This window comes from Branchiostoma floridae, chromosome 1 (assembly GCF_000003815.2).
Source record: "Branchiostoma floridae strain S238N-H82 chromosome 1, Bfl_VNyyK, whole genome shotgun sequence".
In the NCBI taxonomy this organism is placed as follows: domain Eukaryota; kingdom Metazoa; phylum Chordata; class Leptocardii; order Amphioxiformes; family Branchiostomatidae; genus Branchiostoma; species Branchiostoma floridae.
Window position 1 is genome coordinate 4,148,508 of NC_049979.1, and position 21,660 is coordinate 4,170,167.

General features: G+C 42.5%; 2 protein-coding genes across 2 annotated transcripts in view; one reads left to right on the top strand and one right to left on the bottom strand.

Annotated features, from left to right (window-relative positions):
- LOC118424466 (lipoxygenase homology domain-containing protein 1-like) overlaps positions 1-21,660 on the bottom strand; it is a gene marked incomplete in the record, with an annotated part of 70,418 nt that overhangs the window by 16,343 nt on the left and 32,415 nt on the right. The window contains 11 exon segments of the mRNA XM_035833038.1: positions 242-282; positions 557-647; positions 883-1,064; positions 1,534-1,627; positions 3,852-3,946; positions 4,237-4,289; positions 4,683-4,774; positions 5,267-5,343; positions 9,498-9,587; positions 15,232-15,325; positions 17,127-17,314. Of these exon segments, the coding sequence (XP_035688931.1) occupies positions 242-282; positions 557-647; positions 883-1,064; positions 1,534-1,627; positions 3,852-3,946; positions 4,237-4,289; positions 4,683-4,774; positions 5,267-5,343; positions 9,498-9,587; positions 15,232-15,325; positions 17,127-17,314 (1,097 nt within the window).
- LOC118421739 (divergent protein kinase domain 2B-like) lies at positions 5,764-8,546 on the top strand. The gene is made up of 2 exons (XM_035829243.1): positions 5,764-6,879; positions 7,237-8,546. The coding sequence occupies exons 1-2, from the start codon at positions 6,145-6,147 to the stop codon at positions 7,948-7,950; spliced, it is 1,449 nt and encodes a 482-aa protein (XP_035685136.1). The 5' UTR covers positions 5,764-6,144; the 3' UTR covers positions 7,951-8,546.

Here is a 21,660-nt window from a genome sequence, read left to right on the forward strand (position 1 = left end):
CACATCTACCTGTCTCATCATCTGTCTACAAACAAAACAGATAAATAGCAATGGGAAAGATGGGAGAATGATATCAGATTAAAGACAGGCATGACACTAAGTGAAATACTAAGAAAAACAGAAAACCGAGAAGGCTGCAAGATCTTCTATGTGACCTAACGGTTAGATACATAGACTGAGATGAGACAAAAATGAGACTGAGATGAGACCAAAAAAAGCAGTCACCAACATGACACTTACCCTAAGTTCTGACTCTGTCATCTCTTTTTGCGCACTCAAGTCCTGAGAAAAATGCATTTACTATGATTTAGTTGGGTTTCAGGTCTTAAGGAACTGGGTGTAAAATATCTGTATCAAGGGATAGGTTATAGATCCTTCATCATACATGTCTATCATACAGAAGAAGCCATTTAAAAATGCACATGCCATTTGCCAGTGGGGGATCCTGTGCAATTAAGGTAACAGAAGTGTGCAGTAATCAGTTGTGCAATTAACTGGCTTTTACTGTAACATATTATCTAAATGTAGTGTAAAACAAGCAGAGTTTGATACTGACGTCGAGAGAAGACTGGAGTTCCTGTGCCTGAACGGAGTAGGAGTCCTTCTCCCTCTCCAGCTGCCGAGCTAACTCCTCCTTCTCCAACAACCTGAAACACAGTTGTCATCATCAATAATAGTGTAAATACAGATTAACCATAACCCTAACCTAACCTACAACAGTTTGTTATAGTGTAACTAACCCAAACCTGAACCTTACCCTAATCTGAATCGTACCCTAACCTGAACCTTACCTGAACCTTACCTTAACCTGAACCTTACCCTAACCCAACCTGCAACATACACTAAAGTTAGCCTGAACCTCATCTGGACCAGAAAACTCACCTTTGCGCAGCTTCTTCCTTCTCCTGTTCGATACTCCGCATCTTGTCCTCGATGTCCTTGAGCGTGCCCTTGAAGGAGTCGGTTGTCCGAGCTAAGGAAGTGTTCTCATCCGCCAGCTTCTGGGTCAGCCTCTCCTTCTCCTCAACCTCTGCCAAGATCTTCTCCTTCTCGTCTGCAAGGAACTGGAGCAAGACAAGACACAAGGAGTCTTCAAGTAGTGGCAGGCAGGTGAGTAATGTGGCACATTGGTAGCACTGTTCAATGTATGCAAATTCTTAAAGTCGAGATTTGTTAATATCTAGAATAAGAACAGTAATTCTAAAGCTGGTTGAGACTTTGAGTCCAAGACTTCTGGTGTTGAATCCATTTTTTAAAGAGTGAATCAATCAACCAATCAATCAATCAATCAATCAATCATTAATTTTCTAAAAACCTTGACTGCAATAGGAAGTCCCTTTCTTGCTATGGAAAAGCATGAATACAAACAAAACTATAGTCAAATCTCACAGTAACTATGTTAAAAACGGTCCCGTCCATTTTTACGTATCTAGGACCCTCTTGTCTGTAGCATCCAACTCAAGTTACCAACATTCTTCCTCAGTTTCTTGACTGGTTGCTGAGACAAAGTTTGACCGTAATACTTCAGTTTACCTGTAGTCTGTGCTGCAGGTCGGACGTTGTTGTGTGGAGAGACAGTTTCTCATCTTCTATTGTCTTCAGAGCTTCTACAGTCTGGTCCAACTCTCTGGGGGAGAGGGGAGGTACAAGTTTTGGTGAAAATTAAAAAATTTCATTTATGATATTGTACGTTTATCGATTTTCATAACAGGGCTCGAAATACTGGGTGCATGTGCACCCAGGTGCACCCAAAATTGGAGCTGTGCACCCAATTATTTTCTCTGGGTGCACAGGGTGCACCCAAATATTTTCTTAGGTTTATGTATGTAAAGATATCAAAGTATACTTAGTATACATGTACATAATATTCTTGACATCTAAGTGTTAGAAAGATAATAAAAATGTCTGTTGTTTAAGAATTTGATAGCTTGCAACTAAGTTTTATTATTAGGTTATTACTTAAATTTAAGTGGTGCAACCAAAATTTTTTTGGTGCACCCAATTTTTTAAGCTGGGTGCACCAGTGCACCTAATCCCAAATATGAATTTCGAGCCCTGCATAAGGTCAAATTTTTGTGGCAGAAGGGGAGAAGAGGCTTTTGTTACGTTTCTACTTTGCAGTTGAGAGAAGTCTGTAGTACAGTAGTCACACATTGAAAATGCAGATTTGTTTTTCATGGGTACAGAAAAAAGGAAAGTGATCTCGATCTAGTTTTAGCTCACTGAAGAGCTAGTCTTCCACTGGTCGTGACAGAGAGGACAGTATTTACAGGTTCATTGTACCGGGGAAATTCCCCTAGCTCTTTTCGACAAGCGCAATGAACAGTGGACCATGGCTTAACGTCCTGTCCTAAGGACTGCAACCCTTTCCAGTAGCGTGCATGTCGGGTGAGCGACACAGCCGGAATCGAACTCACGGCTTTTAGTTCCAGAGGCAGAGCCGCTAACCACTGGACTACGCGCGCTACCCCTACAGAGTGGAGAAGACTCAAGATTTATAGTTATATATGTATTGGATATCTCTGCTGTGGGATCATATTTGTACATGTGTCAACAGTTGTACATGTGCACCCAGGTGTACCCAAAATTGAAACTGTGCACCCAATTTTTTTCAGTGGGTGCACAGGGTGCACCCAAATATTTTCAGTTTATGTATAGAAAGATATCAAGTATACTAGTATACATCATATTCTTGACATCTAAGTGATAGAAAGACAATAAAAATGTCTGTCATGTTACTTGTTTAAGAATTTGATAGCTTGTAACTAAGTTTTGTTTACATTTTACTTAAATTTAAGTGGTGCACCCAAAACTTTTTTGGTGCACCCAATTCTTTAAGCTGGGTGCACCAGTGCCAGAGGCGGCGGCACCATTTTTTAGTTGTGGGGGCGAAAATTTCTCATATTACTAAATCGAGGGCCGAAGGGGGGTCCGGCGGCATGCACCCCCGGAAAAATTTCAAATCTAAACCCTCTGAAACGCTATTTCCTGTATTTTGAGGGGCAAATTTTGCTGCCAGACTAAGCTAACCTCAATGACATTTCTATCAAAAATACACATAGTTTTAGCTTTAGTTATTGAGGGCGACACCCCCAACATATTTTCACCATCTCGAGCGGCGAAGGTTGCCATTGCAAGGTAGGTTCTGGAAATTTTTGAAATTTAGACCCTCTGAAACGCCATTTCTGTATTTTGAGGGACAAATTTTGCAGACAGACTAAGCTGAATTTAATTAAACTTCTAGTACAGAAAACGATTTTGGAGGGCGACGACCCACGCACCAACATATTTTGCACTACGTCGTCGTGAGCCCCGAAGACGCAAGACGCTGAAAGGGAGTTTTGGAGAAATTTTTAAATCAGGACACTTTGAATGCCATTTCCTGCATTTGAGGGGAACATTTTGCTTGTAGACAAATCTAAGTTTGATAATGAAATTTCTACTAGAAAAAGGTCGTGGGGGATGACACTCTGGTAGCATTTTCCCACCATGTCCAGTGCCGACGGCGCGAATCCTCACAAGGGAGGTCCTTTGAAATTTTGAAATCTGGACCCTCTGAAACGTCATTTCCTGCATTTTCAGGGCCAAATTTTGCCAATAGACTAGCGAGATTTGATGAAATTTCCATTAGTGAAAATATACACGAGGGTTTCAGCTTGATTTTGAGTGTTTCAGCTTATTTTATCGTGGGGGCATCGCCCCCATGACCTATTTTTTGTGGGAGCGGCCGCCCCCACTGCCTCCATGGTACCGCCGCCACTGAGTGCACCTAATCCCCAAAGTGAATTTCGAGCCCTGCATTTGTAGAAACGACATGAAACATTATGATTATAAATACGAAGTTTGCTCACGTTCTGACGTTCTCCTGCTCCGTCCGGAGCTGCTCCGCCACCTTCTCCACCTTCCTCTTCTCCTCCTCCAGCTCCTTGGTTATTCTCTCCAACTCCTGAGGAAAACAGAGACAACAAAGAAACGTAGATTACTTCTGGATGTTTTGCGTGACATCCATCACTCTTCTTCAGCATCACTATTATGAATGAGCAGAACAACTCAATACAAGTACATGAGAATGTGGAAAAAAATTTGACTTGAAACATGCAGAATCAATCTCCGAATGTTATTCAGTCGTATAGATCAATTTGTCTTCAAATATTGTTTGCCTGGATGTCTAACTTTCATAAGCATGATAAGTTATTGATTGATTGATTGATTTATAGTTAGAGCAGCTGCTCTCACCTCCTTCTCTTCCCTCTCGTTGCATAGTTCGTGCACCTGAGTGTGGATCTGGTCTGTAGGAGAGAAATCAATGGTACTTAGTGTAAGTATCTTCCAAACCTGCCCTCACATTATATGCACCATGTATTACAAATTTACACCATACAGCCTTCACAAAGTATGGCTCCCTCCAGTCAGGTGTTTGTTCCTTACTGGAGACAGAGTACACCAGAGGAGTCAAGAAAAACAGGGGGAAAAGCATGCTGAAGTGCCATGAATTACAGCCCCAAGCAACTGGATAAGGATTTTTGGAAACAATCAGATGTTTTAGTTAGCAATTTCAGAAAAAAGGAACAAGACTGATGTTTCTCCTGTTTCTCCTTGGCCATCTGCAGGCCCTGCTGCTCCAGAATAATATAACCATAGAAACAAACAAACAAACAAACAAACAAACAAACAGGACCCACTGATGTACTCCTGTTTCTCCTTAGCCATCTGCAGGCCCTGCTGCTCCAGTGTCTGGATCATGGCTTCTCCCAGCTGGGCATTCTTCCAGGTCCTGCAGAGACAAAATTTACAAGGTCACGATATACAAGGTCAACATTTACAAGGTCATGATATATATCTGTTTGGGCATTCTTCCAGGTCCTGGAGGGACAAAATTTACAAGGTCTTGACATACAAGGTTGACAACATTTACATGGTTATGATATACAAATTAACGTCAAGATTTACAAGGTCATGATATACAATGTCAACATTTGACTCATGACTAACAAGGTTATAACAATCCCAATCAGCAAAAATGTATTTTCCCATACACACAGCCAATCAGAGAATTGTTTTTAATGTTCCCTGATTGGATGACAGGTGGCTAGAGGCCATGCCCACAAAAGTAGAAACCTCAGCCCGGTTTGGCAGAGCTTTCTCAAGGTATGTTTTATTGGCTGTCGTGGAGGCTGTGTTTATGGGAAAATAAATTTTTGCTGATTATAACACTGCCTGCACTGAGCACACAAATAACAAATCAACAAAAGCTGAAGTAGCTCACACTCTGCCTGAGCTCTGCAGGATCTCCACCCACTTGTCCCTGTCGGGTTCACTGTCGGTTGCCAAGGCAACGGTTTGCTGGAGAAATATAACAAATCCTGGTAAAAATATGGATCATTGACTTTGCTGTCTCATTGAATTCATGTGTATAACAACTTGTCTGGGAACCACAAAAATAAAATCGTAACCTACCCACCCAGAAAACTGTAGGTTTGTTCATTTTTTAGTGGACTTAATTTTAAAAGGTTTTCCACATTGAATATGCTCATCCTGCAGACCAGCCTTTTGTACATTAGCTAACAAAAATGTCAGGCAGCAAAAATATGCATGGCTTGTTTCAGTCCCTTTTCCTGAATGCTCAAAAGTTCTTAAAATACACAACATGAATATGTATACAAGAGTGGCTATTTCTGTGTGGTACATAATATCACTGAATCAGATGGAGGGCCCAAGGACAACAGAGTACACACTGCAATGCTCGCTGTCACAACTGCGACAGAAATTCAATGCAACCTGTCAATATGTCAGACCAACATGTAGCTCAAAAATTTGTTGGTTGCCACCACCAATATACATGTTGTTTGTTATGGTCGTGGCTCGTAGGGTAGAAGCTTTCTTTGCTGCTTCTGTGGTAAGATTTTGGACAAGTCATATTCTGGGGGATGTTAGCTGTTCACCCTGCAATGTAACGGCCAAATGAAATGCGTATATACCAGTATTTACGCATACAGGATTAAACATTAACCCCTGAGCAACAGCTTTGGCACAAGCATGACATCAGGCCTTTGTGTGCACGCGGTTTGCTTACATCGGGTTAATGATTAACAACTTAAATCCACCCCTAGTGAAGCCGGATACGGAGGGAGGCACGGCAGAGCCATGGTGGCGCGGCGTATGGTGAGGAAATGCTGCCTGCCGCTGTTGGTACTGGTCAGCGCCGGGCTGGCCGTGCTGTACATCTACCTGGTACAGGTGCAGGGGTCACCCTGGGTCAGCCTCAGCCAATCACAGGCCGGGGACAAACAGAAAAAGGACGAGTATATAGTGTGGAGGGGGGAGGAACAGAAGGTGGAAGTGCAGCAGAAACAGGAGGAGAAGAAACATCCCGCGGAGGAGGCAAAAGAAAAGCCACGTCAGAACCAGTCAGCTGTTACGGAAAGAAAACCCAAGGGCGTTCCTCGCTCCTTGTTGCGGAACGCCGCGTGCCCGGCGTGTCTCGGAGACAACCTGTGCGAGGAGTTTGAAGATGGTATGATAGACCTAGGGTCAGAGGTCACCATCGGGAAGGTCAAGGCCTACACAGGCACCTGGGACAAGGTCGAGGTGATGGTTACCCAGTGTGCATCAGAGGAGCGTCTGGAGCGGTTTGAGGAGTTTGTCTGTCGGAACCTGAGCGAGAGCGCGACCTCGTGCGACCCCGGGAAGGTGCTTCTGCAGGAGGACCTCAAGGAGCGGTTACAGCCGGCACATCTCAAGAAATCGCTCCGAGAAGTCTTCCACCCCAACGCAATGTCTTCTCTCCAAGCGACCACCTGCATGTCCAAACCGTTTCTCAAGCTGCTCCAGAAAACGTTTGACGACAACGGCAACAAGCGTCTGAACCGGCTGGAACAGGTTCATTGCTTTATGGACTCCTCTAGCTGTCGCATGTAAATTTTTCCAGAAGTAACAAAAGCACACAGAAAACATAGACAGCATACATAACATAGCACACAACATCATATAAAACAAACCTCATATGACATGTCATTGTCAATGTGCCATATTGTGTACCCCATGTGCCATATGTCTAGCTTCACATGTGTTTCATTAGCTGCTGCTTAACACCTTGGGATGTGGTCGCAGTTTGTTACTCATGTTAATCGGTTCCATTCAGATATATTTCTATATGTAAAAGATTTCTTTTCTTGTTCTGACTACTTGTGTTTGGTTCATCTGTTCTGAAGTTTTTCTGTGTTGCGTATCTTGCAGGCGCACCTGTACTCTGCTCTGCACACCTGTCCCCACCTCGCCCTGCTCAAGGCCATCCCGCGGAAAAAACTCCCCGTCCCAGCATTCCTCGGGGCGTGCGGGAACCTCGTTGCCACGGAGACGGCAGGGAAGCCACTCTCCATGTACCTGGAGGTCAAAGGTCCCTGGCAGGTCAGGGCCAACCTATCGCTGCAGCTCTTACAGATGCTGGACGACTTCCAGAACAAGGACCCCGATTGGCTGCTGATGTTCGTGGAAGTGAATATTGAAAACTTCTCCGTCTCGTCTGATGGAAGGCTGATTCTCGCCGACCTTGGCAACATGACCATCATCAACAAGCATGACCTTGACAAAAACTCTACCAGGAAGCGGTCGAGTGTCTGTAACGAGGCCTGCTTCAAGAGGTTCGCACGGAACCTCTCACACCGACCGGAGACCAGCTGTCGCCAGGCCGGGCGCTACAGTCAGCTGATGTACGCACGCGCCTGCCAGAGGATTCTGGGATGCTGGCAGACCGAACGGTCAGGGCAAGGTCGCGTGGCGCTGTCCTCCTCCAAGGACGCGGCGTGCGCGTACGGCCGGGGTCTGCTGTTCGGGCCACCGCGAGAAGCGAAGCAGGAGCTGGAGGATCTACTGACAGAATGTGTGGAGGAAACAAAGCCTGGTGGGAGAATAACGGCGCTCAAACAGATCCAAGTCTTACTGGCTGCATAGGTCTCGTCTGAGACTATCATATAACGTTATAATTTATAGAGAGAGGACAGTCTGAGACTACCATAGCAGTGTATTAAAGACTGTCCAACAAGGCTCTTTCAAAGGAGTACCATAAGCTAACTATATACTTGAAGCTTTTCCATTTGATAGGTTTGCTCTGTATGTGAAAGTCTGTTAAACAGATGAATATAAGAGTCCCCAAAATGCTCTTTGAATTTTGTTTTAGCACACTCGTATGCTGTGAATTGCACTGAGATTTTTCATGTACAGCAGTCGTTTTCTGTCGGAGTGTATTTAACTAAATCATGGAACAGTTTATCTTTTGCGACACCTTTTAATTTTTTGTGTTCGATATTGATTATCCTTCTTGTTGGATATTTCAGTTAAAACAGTCCTAGTATAATATGAAGATCAATAAAAGTTGTTTTACTGATAACACTGAAATCCTCATGGTTGATACTTAAGGTGTAACTACTTACACTGAAGTACCTATGGTTGATATGCATGGTGCAACTACTTACACTGAAGTCCCATTGGTAGATATGTAAGGTGTAACTTGTAACTTACTTACACTGAAGACCTCATGGTTGAAATTTAAGGTGTAACTACTTACACTGAAGTCCTCATGGTTGATATGTAAAGTGTAACTACTTACATTGAAGTCCCTTTGGTTGATATGTATGGTGTAACTACTTACACTGAAGTCCTCATGGTTGATATGTAAGGTGTAACTACTTACACTGAAGTCGCCATGGTTTATATTACTTACACTGACACTGGTTTATATTACTTACACTGACAAAAGTCAGTCCTCATGGTTGATATGTAAGATGTAACTACTTACACTGAAGTCGCCATGGTTTATATTACTTACACTGAAGTCCTCATGGTTGATATGTAAGATGTAACTACTTACACTGAAGTCGCCATGGTTTATATTACTTACACTGAAGTCCTCATGGTTGAAATTTAAGGTGTAACTACTTACACTGAAGTCCTCATGGTTGATATGTAAAGTGTAACTACTTACATTGAAGTCCCTTTGGTTGATATGTATGGTGTAACTACTTACACTGAAGTCCTCATGGTTGATATGTAAGGTGTAACTACTTACACTGAAGTCGCCATGGTTTATATTACTTACACTGAAGTCCTCATGGTTGATATGTAAGGTGTAACTACTTACACTGAAGTTCCCATGGTTGATATGAAATGTGTAATTACTTACACTGAAGTCCTTATGGTTGATATACTACTTACACTGAAGTCCCATTGGTTGATATCTAAGGTGTAGTTACTTACACTGAAGTTCCCACTGTTGATATGTAAGGTGTAACTTCTTACACTGAAGTCCTCCTGGTCGATATGTAAGGTGTAACTGCTTACACTGAAGTCCCCATGGTTGATATGTAAGGTGTAACTGCTTACACTGAAGTCCCCATGTTTGATATGTAAGGTGTAACTACTTATACTGAAGTCCTCATGGTTGATATGTATGGTGTATCCGTACTTACACTGAAGTATTCATGTAAGGTGTAACTACTTACACTGAAGTCCTCATGGTTGATATGTATGGTGAACGGCTGCCCCGCCTCCTCTGCAGGCAGAATGGTACAGTCCCCCAGGGGGATCACTCCCTGCAGCACATATAAGGGGTGTGAAATCGCATTAGCAGCTGAGATAATCTGTGAGACAGGGGCAGGATCGGGTTGCAGCAGACAGGAGTCAGGTTACACCAGGGTGAGGTTGCCTAAGTGGGTAACTATGCCAGGCTGGGAGAGTAGATGACAGCTGGCATTAGACTTGTCAGTCAGCTGTTAATAGCAACAAACTATCACCTTAATTTGTCACAAAGTCCTCATCACTGTAACATAAACATTACTAAAAATATAATTATCAGAATTTTATCCCAATCTTCCTATGCCACAGATCTACTTTCCATCTTCAAGCAGTCTGATATAAAGGTCTTCTGTTAAAAGCTACAAACAGTTTAACTGTTTCCTTGCAATACAGCACGTCATCACTGTAACAAAAGCTCCTTGCTGTAAAATAAACATTCAAAAAGAAATAGTTCCAGGAAGTCTATCCCATATCATCCATTTCCCCTGGATGATAACTTTTCATGTTTTACCCATGTGATTGGTTAGTAATGTTCATACAATATCACCCAAGTTTCTCTGTCATCTTCTCCTTATATCATGGGCAATAGGCCTCGGAATTGTTGTTGTTGTTGTCTTGCAACAAAGAGGAAATAGTTTTTGTTGAGTAACAGGAACCCTACCGCGCGCGCTGTCTGCCGCGGTAACATTTGTCAGTGCGCCGTTTACCGCCTATCCGGAAGTACCTCGTCAGATGCTCCCGTCATCCTTTGCGCCGCCTTCCCCCTAAGTTTAAATATTCGATGGGTAAGAAACCGATCTCCCTGATGTGAGTTACCACTTACCGTGTTTTCGATCTGTGTTGTGGTGTGGGATCGTACGGCGGGCCCGTTTAGGCGCCTTGTCGGCTTTCGTGGGACTGTTTGAAAAGTTTGAGGGTTTCAACATGCTGACAAAAGCTACGCTGCACTGCAGATACATTTTGACCGTGTTTTTCCCACTGCTTTCGTCTGATTTTTTCGTCTGATTTTTGGGATCGGTAACGTCGCCAACCCGGAAGTAAGAACTGAGATAGGAATACCAACCTCCTTTAGGAATACAGGTTTCGTGAAACAGATGCCATTATAGCGATTATTTGAGTATGGACCGTTCTACAAGAATGAATCAATGATTATAACGATTACATGTTGTTAGTGGCAGCGTTTTGGTAAATATACTACCGATGCGTTTTATTTGTGTTGGTAACGCAGTGTCCCGGAAATCGGCCAAATTTCAGTGGCGTTTATTTTAATTTGAAATAACTATTATGTGCACTTTGTACGTTGAATGGCCTCCAAATAACTCGACGAACATAAATCACTTCGAAATTTTGACTTACATATTAGAATTTTGCAGAAAACGGCGATAGTAGAAAAGGCCGTTCCCACCTAGCTCGCTTCGCTCGCTGCTCGGAACGCCGATTGGTCGGCTTCGCCGACCTTCGGGTGCAGAAACTCCAACGCTGATTGGTCGGCTTCGCCAACTTCCCCGACCTTCGGGTAATCCCCAGTACTTTCCAACCCGGCAACTCGGCACAGAAATGATAGTGTACGGGCGAACCCGGCAACTCGGCACAGAAATGATAGTGTACGGGCGAACCCGGCAACTCGGCACAGAAATGATAGTGTACGGGCGAATCAACAAGAATTCATTGGCCTAGCGCCTATGCTTATATCAGCTTGTTTGAATCAGATCCATCAGCACTTTTGCCAAATTGGTGATCTGAGATCAGACCCATGGCACCCCTGCAGTTTCCCTGTTGTACTATGCTGTAAATCATGCAGTGTTTTCTCCTATTAAAAGTTCCCTTCCCCACAGATGTGGAGTTATGCTTGTCTAATCCAGTTGGGGCAGAAGTTAGCTGTGACTAATCCACCATCAAATTAGTGTTTTTGGTAAGACAGGCACAAGGGAAGCACATAATGTGCACTAGACTACTCTCAAAGCAGAGATTAGGCTCTGGCTGTTTTGGGGGCTTTTTCACTGTTTTCTTGATGTATCGTGGCCTATATACTAGTATACATTGTGAGCATCCTTAGCCAACATATGTCTTTTCTTTTCATGTCCACTAGCTATTGGAAATGCGATGGCTTTGCAGTGTGACATTAATAATATGACAAAATGAAGTCTGATTCTCTGAAATTATTTGAAAGATAATTAATACTACACTATGATCTATTAAATTTCTTTATCTATTGATAATGACATCCCATCGGAAATAATGAAAGTCATGAAAAGGCACAACTTGTGTTGGTGACCTTGCCAGAAAAACAATCACTTCACATCAGAAATAGCCATAGATTGTCTGGTGTTGTTCCACATGAGTCTGTCTGTGTTCCCAACAGACCTGCTATTTTGGTCTCCAGTGCCTGGAGCTTTCCTGTACTTTAATTTTAGTACAGTCTGGTTCTGCTGTAGCCTGTACAGATCTGGTGCTCTCAGTAGAGGGTCTGCATGCTCTTTTCCGTAAGGCGTAGGCAGCCTATTTTATTTCCCGTAATTCGTAGGGAATACCATCTTATCTACGTAATTCGTAGCGAGGGGAACAAATTTAGCGTAATTGCCTTCCTTGATTTAGCATAATACGTAAGAGGCTCTTCTGAATTCAGCGTAAATCATTGTCGGGACCCCCCATGCAGACCCTCTCAGTAGTAGTGCCAAGTCGGACACAACAAAACTTGTTTGAAGTCTCTGAACAAATGAGGCATTACCGGCCTTCGGCTACAATCTTAAGCACAATTTCCTGACAGAGAGTTATTAAAACCAACATCAATGCAGTTATATATTTGGAACTGCAAAGTTTATATAATGCAGTTAGAATTGTGGAATCAACATCTTTTGTGAAAAATGACGAATGAAAATCAAATCACTTCGATGAAGGTTAGACATCCAGGTAATAAAATATGGGGGAAAAAAACAGTTATTCAAGCAACTGGATATGATTACAGAAATGGTCAGGGGTTTCAAAAAGCATCCACTATCTTTCATCAGTGACAGTTTTTTGTGCATGATTGAGCCTTAAAAGACCTCAGGCGATTTTCGCCTCAGTGTCGTAAAAGTCACCCCATCTTTTAACCCTCTCAGCACGAGAAGCCACTATCATGGCTTTCCGATAGGACACGAGAAGCCACGATCGTGGCTTCAGGTTTAATTCCGGCGGGAAATTCAAACTGACTACTGTGAAATGGGAAATTGGCAGAGTCTGCCAATCAGGATGCTTGTATCTTTGACCAACCAGAAGGGATCTAGCATTTGAGCCCTGTTTCTGAGGTCTCCAGCGTGTGTTTTGGCTTCAGTTTTCTACAGGTTTATTTAGTAAATTTAGCAGAAATGGAGACAGTTTGGTGGATAATTTAGTTGGAGGCTTACAGGAGTGATAACAGGGAAATCCTTGAGGGACAGCAAGGCAAACACCCAGCTGTTTTTGTTGAGATCAAATGAGCTGATATCACCGTGTCTAATGAGTTCTACATGCATGCTTCCTTGTTGTTTTTCTTGGGGCAGAAGGAGGTCCAGGTCAGGTCAGATAGGTCACTGGTCCAAATTGACATTTTATATACTCTGATACCTGTTTCTCTACCCAAGTCATAGTAAATGGATTTATTTGACTCCCTGATATGTGGAGAACATCCAGAAAAATAATTTGCCATTTAGCACAAGGCATATTCATTATTTTAATAGTACAACTACAGGTGTGGGGAGGGGGGCACAACTGTTTATAGGGGTAACATTTGTTTGTCAACACTGAACTTATTTGAAATCATGCTTTGATTTTTAGTTTTTGGTCATTCTAACAGCATACCAGCATTGTGTATGTAATTACTGTATGGTTGAGTATTTCTACATGGTTTTATGATAAATGACACAAAAAACTCAGCCCCTAGCCAAATATTTTCTTTTGTGAAACTTTTTTTGGGAGTGATGCAAATGTGTTTTTGAGTGGTTTCCATGACGATTGCTGTCCTCAGATTGATGGTATGATATTTATTTTGCTTGTTTTGGAAAGGCCATTCTGTGAGCTTTCCAGCAATATATAGTTTTCCTAATCTACTCCTTACATAACAGCTGTAATAATAATACACAAAAAGTACTAATTGACACCTGTATAGACTGAAATTACATGTCGTATATGGTATACAGGAAAAAATTTTATGACGTGTTGAGAGGGTTAAGGTTCAATTGTGCACAAAAATTAACATAACACGACCCCATATATCTGTCAGCCCTACCCACACACACATATATCATATATATATATATATATATATATATATACATGTCCCCATGATAATTCATGCAGGGCTCGAAATACCACCTGCATATGCAGGTGAGTGCAGGTAAAACTGGAGCTGTGCAGGTATTTCTAATGTCTACCTGCACCCAACCTACACTGGTCCATGTACTAGGTTCTAAATGTCCTATGTTGCAGGTGTATGTGGATTGTTATCATAGCTGCATTGACTGGTACCGCCTATAAAGTATAAAAGAAAAAAATAGCAATGGTTCAGTTTTAGTATGATCCATACTTCCTAAATTCAGAGTGGTGCTGGTAAAATTTGTCTGGTATAGGTTAAATTTTCAATGTTACCTTAACACCAGTGCAGGTATGCAGAAAAAGTATTTCGAGCCCTGGCATGGCCGGATACATGCCTGACATGTTTTCCACAGGACTTGAAATTGAACCTTTTATACACAGGATAAAGAATGTTCACATAAACCAGTCTGGCTGGTGCAGGAAGGGATCAAGTGTAAACATGAGGGTGATTTGTGAGAGTTATCCGTGGGGACTTCCCCATTGAACTCCCCTTTGTGATGAGGTATTTATACCCAGGAGCAGGCCTGCTGCCCTCTAACACTGCCTTTCCTACAGCGCTGTAGTCTGGGCTATTGAAAAACTCTCTGTCACCATCGACTTTGAATTTGACAAGAAAGAGAGACATGACCTAACCATGGAGGTTGTGTACTCAACCTTGTCGGCCTTAAGCAATTGTTGTCGGCCTAAAGCAAATGGTGTTTCCACTTCTCAATCATTCGTCATTGGACTAGGCTACCTTCCACAGCTGTTTGTTCTGATCCACACATACATAGTTTGGGAGATTTTCATTCATATTAATCATTTAATTCAAGCCTAGGAAATAATGTAGAGAAGAATCATTTAATTTTTGTGGTTAGACAAGGATTGGAAAAAAATTTCATCAACTTCATGTCATAAACAAAGTGTAGATCATTTGGAGGGACAAGTTTTTTTTGTCTATCCCAGCAAGCAAGTTTCCATCCTGGGACAGAGGGAGGGGTCCTGGAGACAGTCTCGATACTTACAGACCTATTCCTGTAAAACTGCCCCATGATCAGAACCAGAGCCAAGACTAACAATCACACTTACATTACAACACTGCATGTGTTCCACACCAGGGTCAACTCCAGATTTGAATTTGAAGTTTTTTCCATCCCGCTCGTTGTTTGGGAGGAAGTGGAATGTTCATTCCTTGATAAAGACTGGAGCTGTTCACTTAAAAAATTTTGATACATCCAATTTTCATGTTGGAAATTACAGTTCAATGTAAACAGAATGACTTGTACCAACACAGAAGAACTTTCAAGTTGAGTTCTGTTGTTAGTGTTCACAGTGTTTCTGATTTCCTACCTTTGGGTGGATGTTAAACTGTCTTCTTCTCTCAAAGTTTTTCTTCTCTGCCTCTGCATAGTACAGCAGGAATCCTTCCTTAACGATGAAGAACCTGTGGAAGTCAACAAACAATATGATCAGAAATAGCACACTTCACCCCTTTACCAGTACTGCTTTGTAATGAATGAATGAATGACTGAGTGAGTGAGTGAGTGAGTGAGTGAGTGAGTGAGTGAGTGAGTGAGTGAGTGAGTGAGTGAGTGAGTGAGTGAGTGAGTGAGAGTGAATAAAATATACATGGATAAATGAGTAAAGCATATATTTGAGGGAATCACAGAAATACATACAGACAAGCAAAAAATATTTATACAGTACTTAAGTCCCCTGAGATAAAGAAACCACATTAAACTTCCTGGCCTCCTGCCAGCATCCCCCTGTAGTCTGCAGTCTGTACCAGGCTGGAAGGAAGACCTGTCTGCTGTAGATTACAGTAAACCACAGGTTCTGGGTACAGTCAGACACAGGCAGTCATCTAACATCTCATCTGGGACTATACTACAGGGTATAGGCTCAGCTGCATTCATCACGCTATGGGGAAAACTACAATTCTCCAAGCAGAGGTTTCGGTCCAAGATAGTGGAGGATTATAGGTAGCGGCTGGGATTTTATTACAGCTGCATCCCTTATGGCTATTACTTCATCCACCCTACCCTAAACTATTGTTTTAATAGAGAAATCAATACAAAACTCCAGGGTAAGAAGAATTCCATCCAGTACAGTACCATGGTAACTGGATGACAGGAGTGTTTTTTTTGTTTGTTTGTTTGTTTTAACAATACCTAAACCTTAAATATCTTTTTCTCTGCTTAGAGAAATCAATACAAAACTCCAGGGTAAGAAGAACTACATCCAGTACAAATAGATAAGTGGATGACTGAAGAGATTTTTTTTAGCAGTGCGTAAACCTTAATTAATTAATATCTTTTTCCTGGACAAAAACAGGTTGACTCAACCCGACTTACATTCATCCTTTGAGTTAGCCTGGATACCATACCCCAACCTCAAAATATATCTTTCCTGCAAGATAGATACTTGAGATCGGGCTGGGGTTTGGTAACCAGGCTACCTTTGAGTGGGAGTCTGAGTACAGCAGCAGTACAATGTGGGTCTGGAAAGAGGAAGTTGATTTTGTGGCAAATTCCAACGGGGCTCTAACTAGACTTGGAAGGAGGAAGTTATTAACCATTGATGAACTAAACCTGGAACCTCCTCTGAGAACAAGATCAAGTTACATAAACAAAATCTTGTTAGTGGTGATCCATTCTCATTTCTTACCTCCATCATGCACCAGTTTTTGTACCAATTCATCAGGATAATTTTTGTACAATGTATTCTATCTTAGCTGCTCCTCTGTGGGTCAAACCAAGGTCAAACCATGGTGACAACAGCCCTGATATGGAGGTCAAGTGCCGTTTCCTGAACCATCGAACACTGAGATGAGCTCTCTACTCAAGCCCTCTTGAACCCCGGCCAACGTGCTCTACCGTGCAGCATTCATTCGCGGCACCAGCGATTCGGGACAAGTTCCTTCCTCGTGCATTATAGCAAAGACACAGGTAAAGCCGTGACAAATGTGAAAAACAATCGCGTAATTCTAGTAAACAATGAACAGGTGTGAATGTCACTCATTCGCGAATGCCTGCAGGGGTCCGTGGCCTGGCTGTTATCAGCCTGATGTAAACAACCAACCAGATTTTGATGCTCAACGAAAACGTCAAGATAAAATGTGTCCGTGCAAAATGGATTATAATATATGAAAGCATATTCGTGTAAGCACTATACTGAATATTTATATTCAATACTCCATGGCCCTGTGCCAAATCCTTGATCATGTTGCGGTTTTCATGACCCACCTTTTCTGCCATCGCGAGCTCGCGTGGCCGAAAGGCCGCTTGAGCAGCAGCCCGCAGTGCTGCACTTTAGCGCTGATGTCCAGGTTATCCAGACTGGCCAGGCTCTCGGCGCGATCCTTGGCCATGGTCATCTCTGCTCCGGCCTCATGCGGACAGCCACAGCGGCGCTTTGTGTGCGGGGAGCGAGCCTTCAAACCAGGAAGTGAAAGTCCCGTTTGAAATCTGAATAGCTTTGCATACGAAGTGGACTGTACCAAATTGAAGAATTCCAGGGTGCTGTAATATTGTAGTACATGTATAGTAAAATATGAGATAAAAAGCATAACAACATAAAGCATAATAAATTGAATGGTAGTAGATAAATTGATATCTGATTGGTAAAATCAGTTTTTAGATATTTTTTTTTTATTGAACAAACTACGATAATACTAAAATCGTACTCCCCTATATCTCACATGAAACAGTCTGAAATCTAATCTCGTCATATCTCGTAACTTGCGAGAAAAGGTGAGACTTTGTAACTGGTAACTACGATTCAAGAAAGTATAAGTCAACTTTTTCTTTACTTTGGCGAGAGAAAGCATATCAAAGAACTTAAAATTTCTCAGCTTTAAAAAGTAATATTTATTATATCTAGCTCATTTTATTTACCTTTTTCATAGCGTCTTGTTATCTTTCTTATTAATTGAGTACCCCTACGTTGCTGTAATGGTTCAGACTTGAGATGATGACTTCGGGCCGTCGGTGGTTACGGGAGCATGTCATTGTTCCCATATGATGGATACCAACAAGGAGCTTAAGCTCCTTGATACCAAGGAGCTTTTATTAAAAGCTCCTCGGTAATACTTTTATATGTATACATGTTTTGACTTTTTGTGACCTGTACTTAGCTCGGTTGGGCAAAAATGTATTCATGGTGTAAATCGTGCATCGCCGATGTAACATAAACTCCTGAACGGAAAATTCCCAAACACCACCACTCTCATTTATCATTAGTCAAGACGCAACAGTTTTCAGACAACTGACACTGCTACAATACGATGTCGAACTGGTAAATTTACGTCCGATGTTGCGACACCCTCCGTTACAATAAATTCATTCATGTATATGGGATAACGTTATTTTTTTATTAAATACTAGGATACATCTTTGCAAGATAACTTTCGAAAGGAGTGTAAACCAGGAGAATATGGGATAAAGGAGGAAAATATGGGACAAAGTAGTAAAATCTGGGAGAAAGCAGTAGAACCTGGGAAAAGGCAGTAAAATATGGGGAAAAGCGGTAGAGCCTGTGAGAAGGCGGGAGAACCGCTGGGAGAAAGCGGTAGAATATGAAAGCGGGAGAACATGGGAGTAAACAGTAGAACCTCAAGAGAAAGATAAATGGTTTATTTTGTTTCTAATGTCATTTTCAGTTGTATAGGTGTTTATATTATATTATTTATTATCATTACTACTACTTTACTTTGTACTCATATTCATAATGCATATTCAGTTTGCTAGAATCAATTATGTTTTGTTAATCATTGTTTTTATTCACCTTCTGCATACAAAACCTAAGTTATGGCTTCCAACATTTTTATTTGACCTCTGATCTCCAACCTTCACTGTGAGTTACCTCAGTTGATTTTGTTAGTTTTCTGTTTACTTATTGTATAACATTTGTTGCTTATGTTTTGTATTTATTGCTCATGTATTTTAGGACTCCAGGAAGAATGGTGATACTACATTTAGTATCACTAATGGAGATCCAAATAAAACAAACAAAAGCGGTAGAATCTGGGAGAACTTGAGCGGAAGAACCTGGGAGAAAGCGGGAGAACATGGCAAAAAGCGGTAGAACCTGGAAGAAAGCGACAGAATCCGGGAGAAAGCAGAATGAGAACCTGGGAGAAACGGTAGAACCTGGGTTGAAGCAGGCGAATCTTGGAAAAAGCAGGAGAATCTAGGAGAAAGCAAAAGAACCTGGGAGAAAACAAGAGACTGTGACCTCAGAACGTGGGAGAACCTGGGAGAAAGCGGGAGAACCTGAAAGAAAGCGGTAGAACATGGGAAAAGCGAGAGAATCTGAGAGAATGCAGGGGAACCTAAGAGAAAAAGGAAGAACCTGGGAAAAAGCGGGAGAACCTGAAAAAAAGCAGCAGAACCTGGGAGAAAGCGGTAGAATATGAAAGCGGGAGGACATGGGAGAACATGGGAGAAAGCGCGGTAGAACATGGGACTCAAGCAGGATCTGAGAACCTCAGGGAGAAAGCAGGAGAATCTGGGAGAAAGCAGGAGAACCTAGGAGAAAGCAGAAGAACCTGGGAGAAAGCGGGAGAACATGGGAGAAAGCAGTAGAACCTGGGCGAAAGCAAGAGAAAACCTGGATCTAATAGTGTTGGTATATGCCAAAAAGCAGTTATTCAAGCAACTGAAGGACGTAGCGAAACTGGCTGCAGATAGAGCGTGCTGGAATACTGCCTCATGCGTCACACGACGTGGGAAGTCAAGCAACTGGATATGATTTTGGAAATGGTCAGACGTTTCAACTGGAATCCACCAGTTTTCGTCAGTGATACTGAAGTGATCTGGAAGAAACAGGTCGTTTATACTCTAACTATGAATGAAGACAATTTCAGATGTCCAATAGGAAATGTTGTAAGACAATTCAGACTGAAGACAATTTGGATTCCAAAGAAAACGAAGGTAAGGCAAAGTCAAGCTGGAGACAATTTGGATTTCAAACCGTTCAAACCAGCGGGCTTCGCGGTCTAGGATGTCGGTGGATTGGAGGTTGAACTAGTGTCCTTGGTTGTGTTCTATGTGGTTGAAAATAGCAGAGGAGTAGCCGTTGGCGCTGGGTTTGCAATGTTCTTTGTACCTTGCCTTTAATGGCCGGCTAGTCTCACCATTGTATGTGTTGGTGCAGTACATTGGGTTCTTCACATTTGAGTCTGTAGATTACATTGGCCTTAGTACATTTCTGTGGTCTGTCTTTTGGATGTACCAGTTTGTTTCGGAGGGTTGAATGAGTGCATGAGGTTTGAAGTTAGTGGCGATGTTGAAGTTTTGGAAGATCCGTCTGAGTTTTTCCAAAACTCCTTGGACATAAGGGATGGTAAATGTTGGCTTTCTTTCTGTCAATGTTTTGCACTTCGGTTTTCTTTGAGCGGTTTGCAGTGATAGTGAGTTTCCCCCATCTTCGGACGGGGCCAAAACTCGCTATCACGGCAAAACTCCCTTCCACAGCAAACTCCCTTCCTCGGCAAACTCCTTTCCCGGCACAAGAGAACATAGCCAACGTTGAAAATCGGGGACCAACGCCCCCCCCCCCCCCAAAAAAAGAAAACAGCCCCGTTCCGAGGACTGCAACGGAGTCTAAGCGGTCCGAGGGTTTGAGGTCTTTTTTGAAGGTCCAGGTTTGGTAGCCACACCTACGCGCCTTTAAAAAAGGACCCCGCCACCCAGTTTAAAAGGAAAATTATCACGGCTCTCAAGGAATTGCAAGACAAGGAAAAGATAGACCGTGCCACCTATCTAAAACTCTACCCCACTTCGGAACAACCCCCGACCTTCTACGGCCTTCCCAAAATCCGCAAACAGGATGTCCCCCTACGTCCCATAGTGTCCCGATAGGATCAGTCACGTACGAGTTAGCAAAATTTCTAGCTATTCCTGCGACCTTTAGTGGGGAAGTATCAACATAAAGTTCAAAATAGTGCAGACTTTGTTGACAAAATCAAAGATCTCCGGGTAGAAGAAGATGAAATCATCACTTCTTACTATGTCTGTTCGCTTTTCACTTGCAAACCTCGTAAGGACGCAGTCTCGGTAGTTAAGGAAGCCCTGGAGGAGTGACAACACACTCACAGACAGAACCAAGCTATCTCCAGACCAACTGTGCTAACTGCTAGACCTATTTCACTTTCAAAGGACAGTTCTACCAACAACTACATGGCTGCGCTATGAGATCACCAGTGTCGCACATTGTTGTAAACCTCTACATGGAGAAGTTTGAAGGATATCAGTACTTTCAAGGTCACTCCCCCACTCAACTGGTTTCACTATGTAGATGACACTTATTGCAGGCTAAAACAGAGAGTAGCTGACGACTTCTTTGACCACATCAACCAAGTAGATAAGAACATCAAGTTCACAAAGGGGTCAAGTCATGATAACATGCTCCCTTTCCTACTATCATAGAAAAGGACGGCAGCCTTCAGTTCGAAGTGTAAAGGAAACCGACGCACACTGACCAATATCTGGCCTCTCACCATCCTTTGGAACACAAACTGGCAGTGATATAAACCCTTGATTACCGGACAGACAGCATTGTTTCCTCTGACAAAGCCAAAACAGAGGAACAAAAACGCCTCCGAAGTGCATTGACCAAATGTGGCTACCAAAACTGGACCTTCAACAAAGCCCTCAAACCCTCGGACCACTCGAAGAAAACAGCCAAGTGCAAAGCATTGACCGACAGAAAGAAAGCCAACATTACCATCCCTTATGTCCAAGGAGTTTCGGAGAAACGGATCTTCCAAGACTTCAA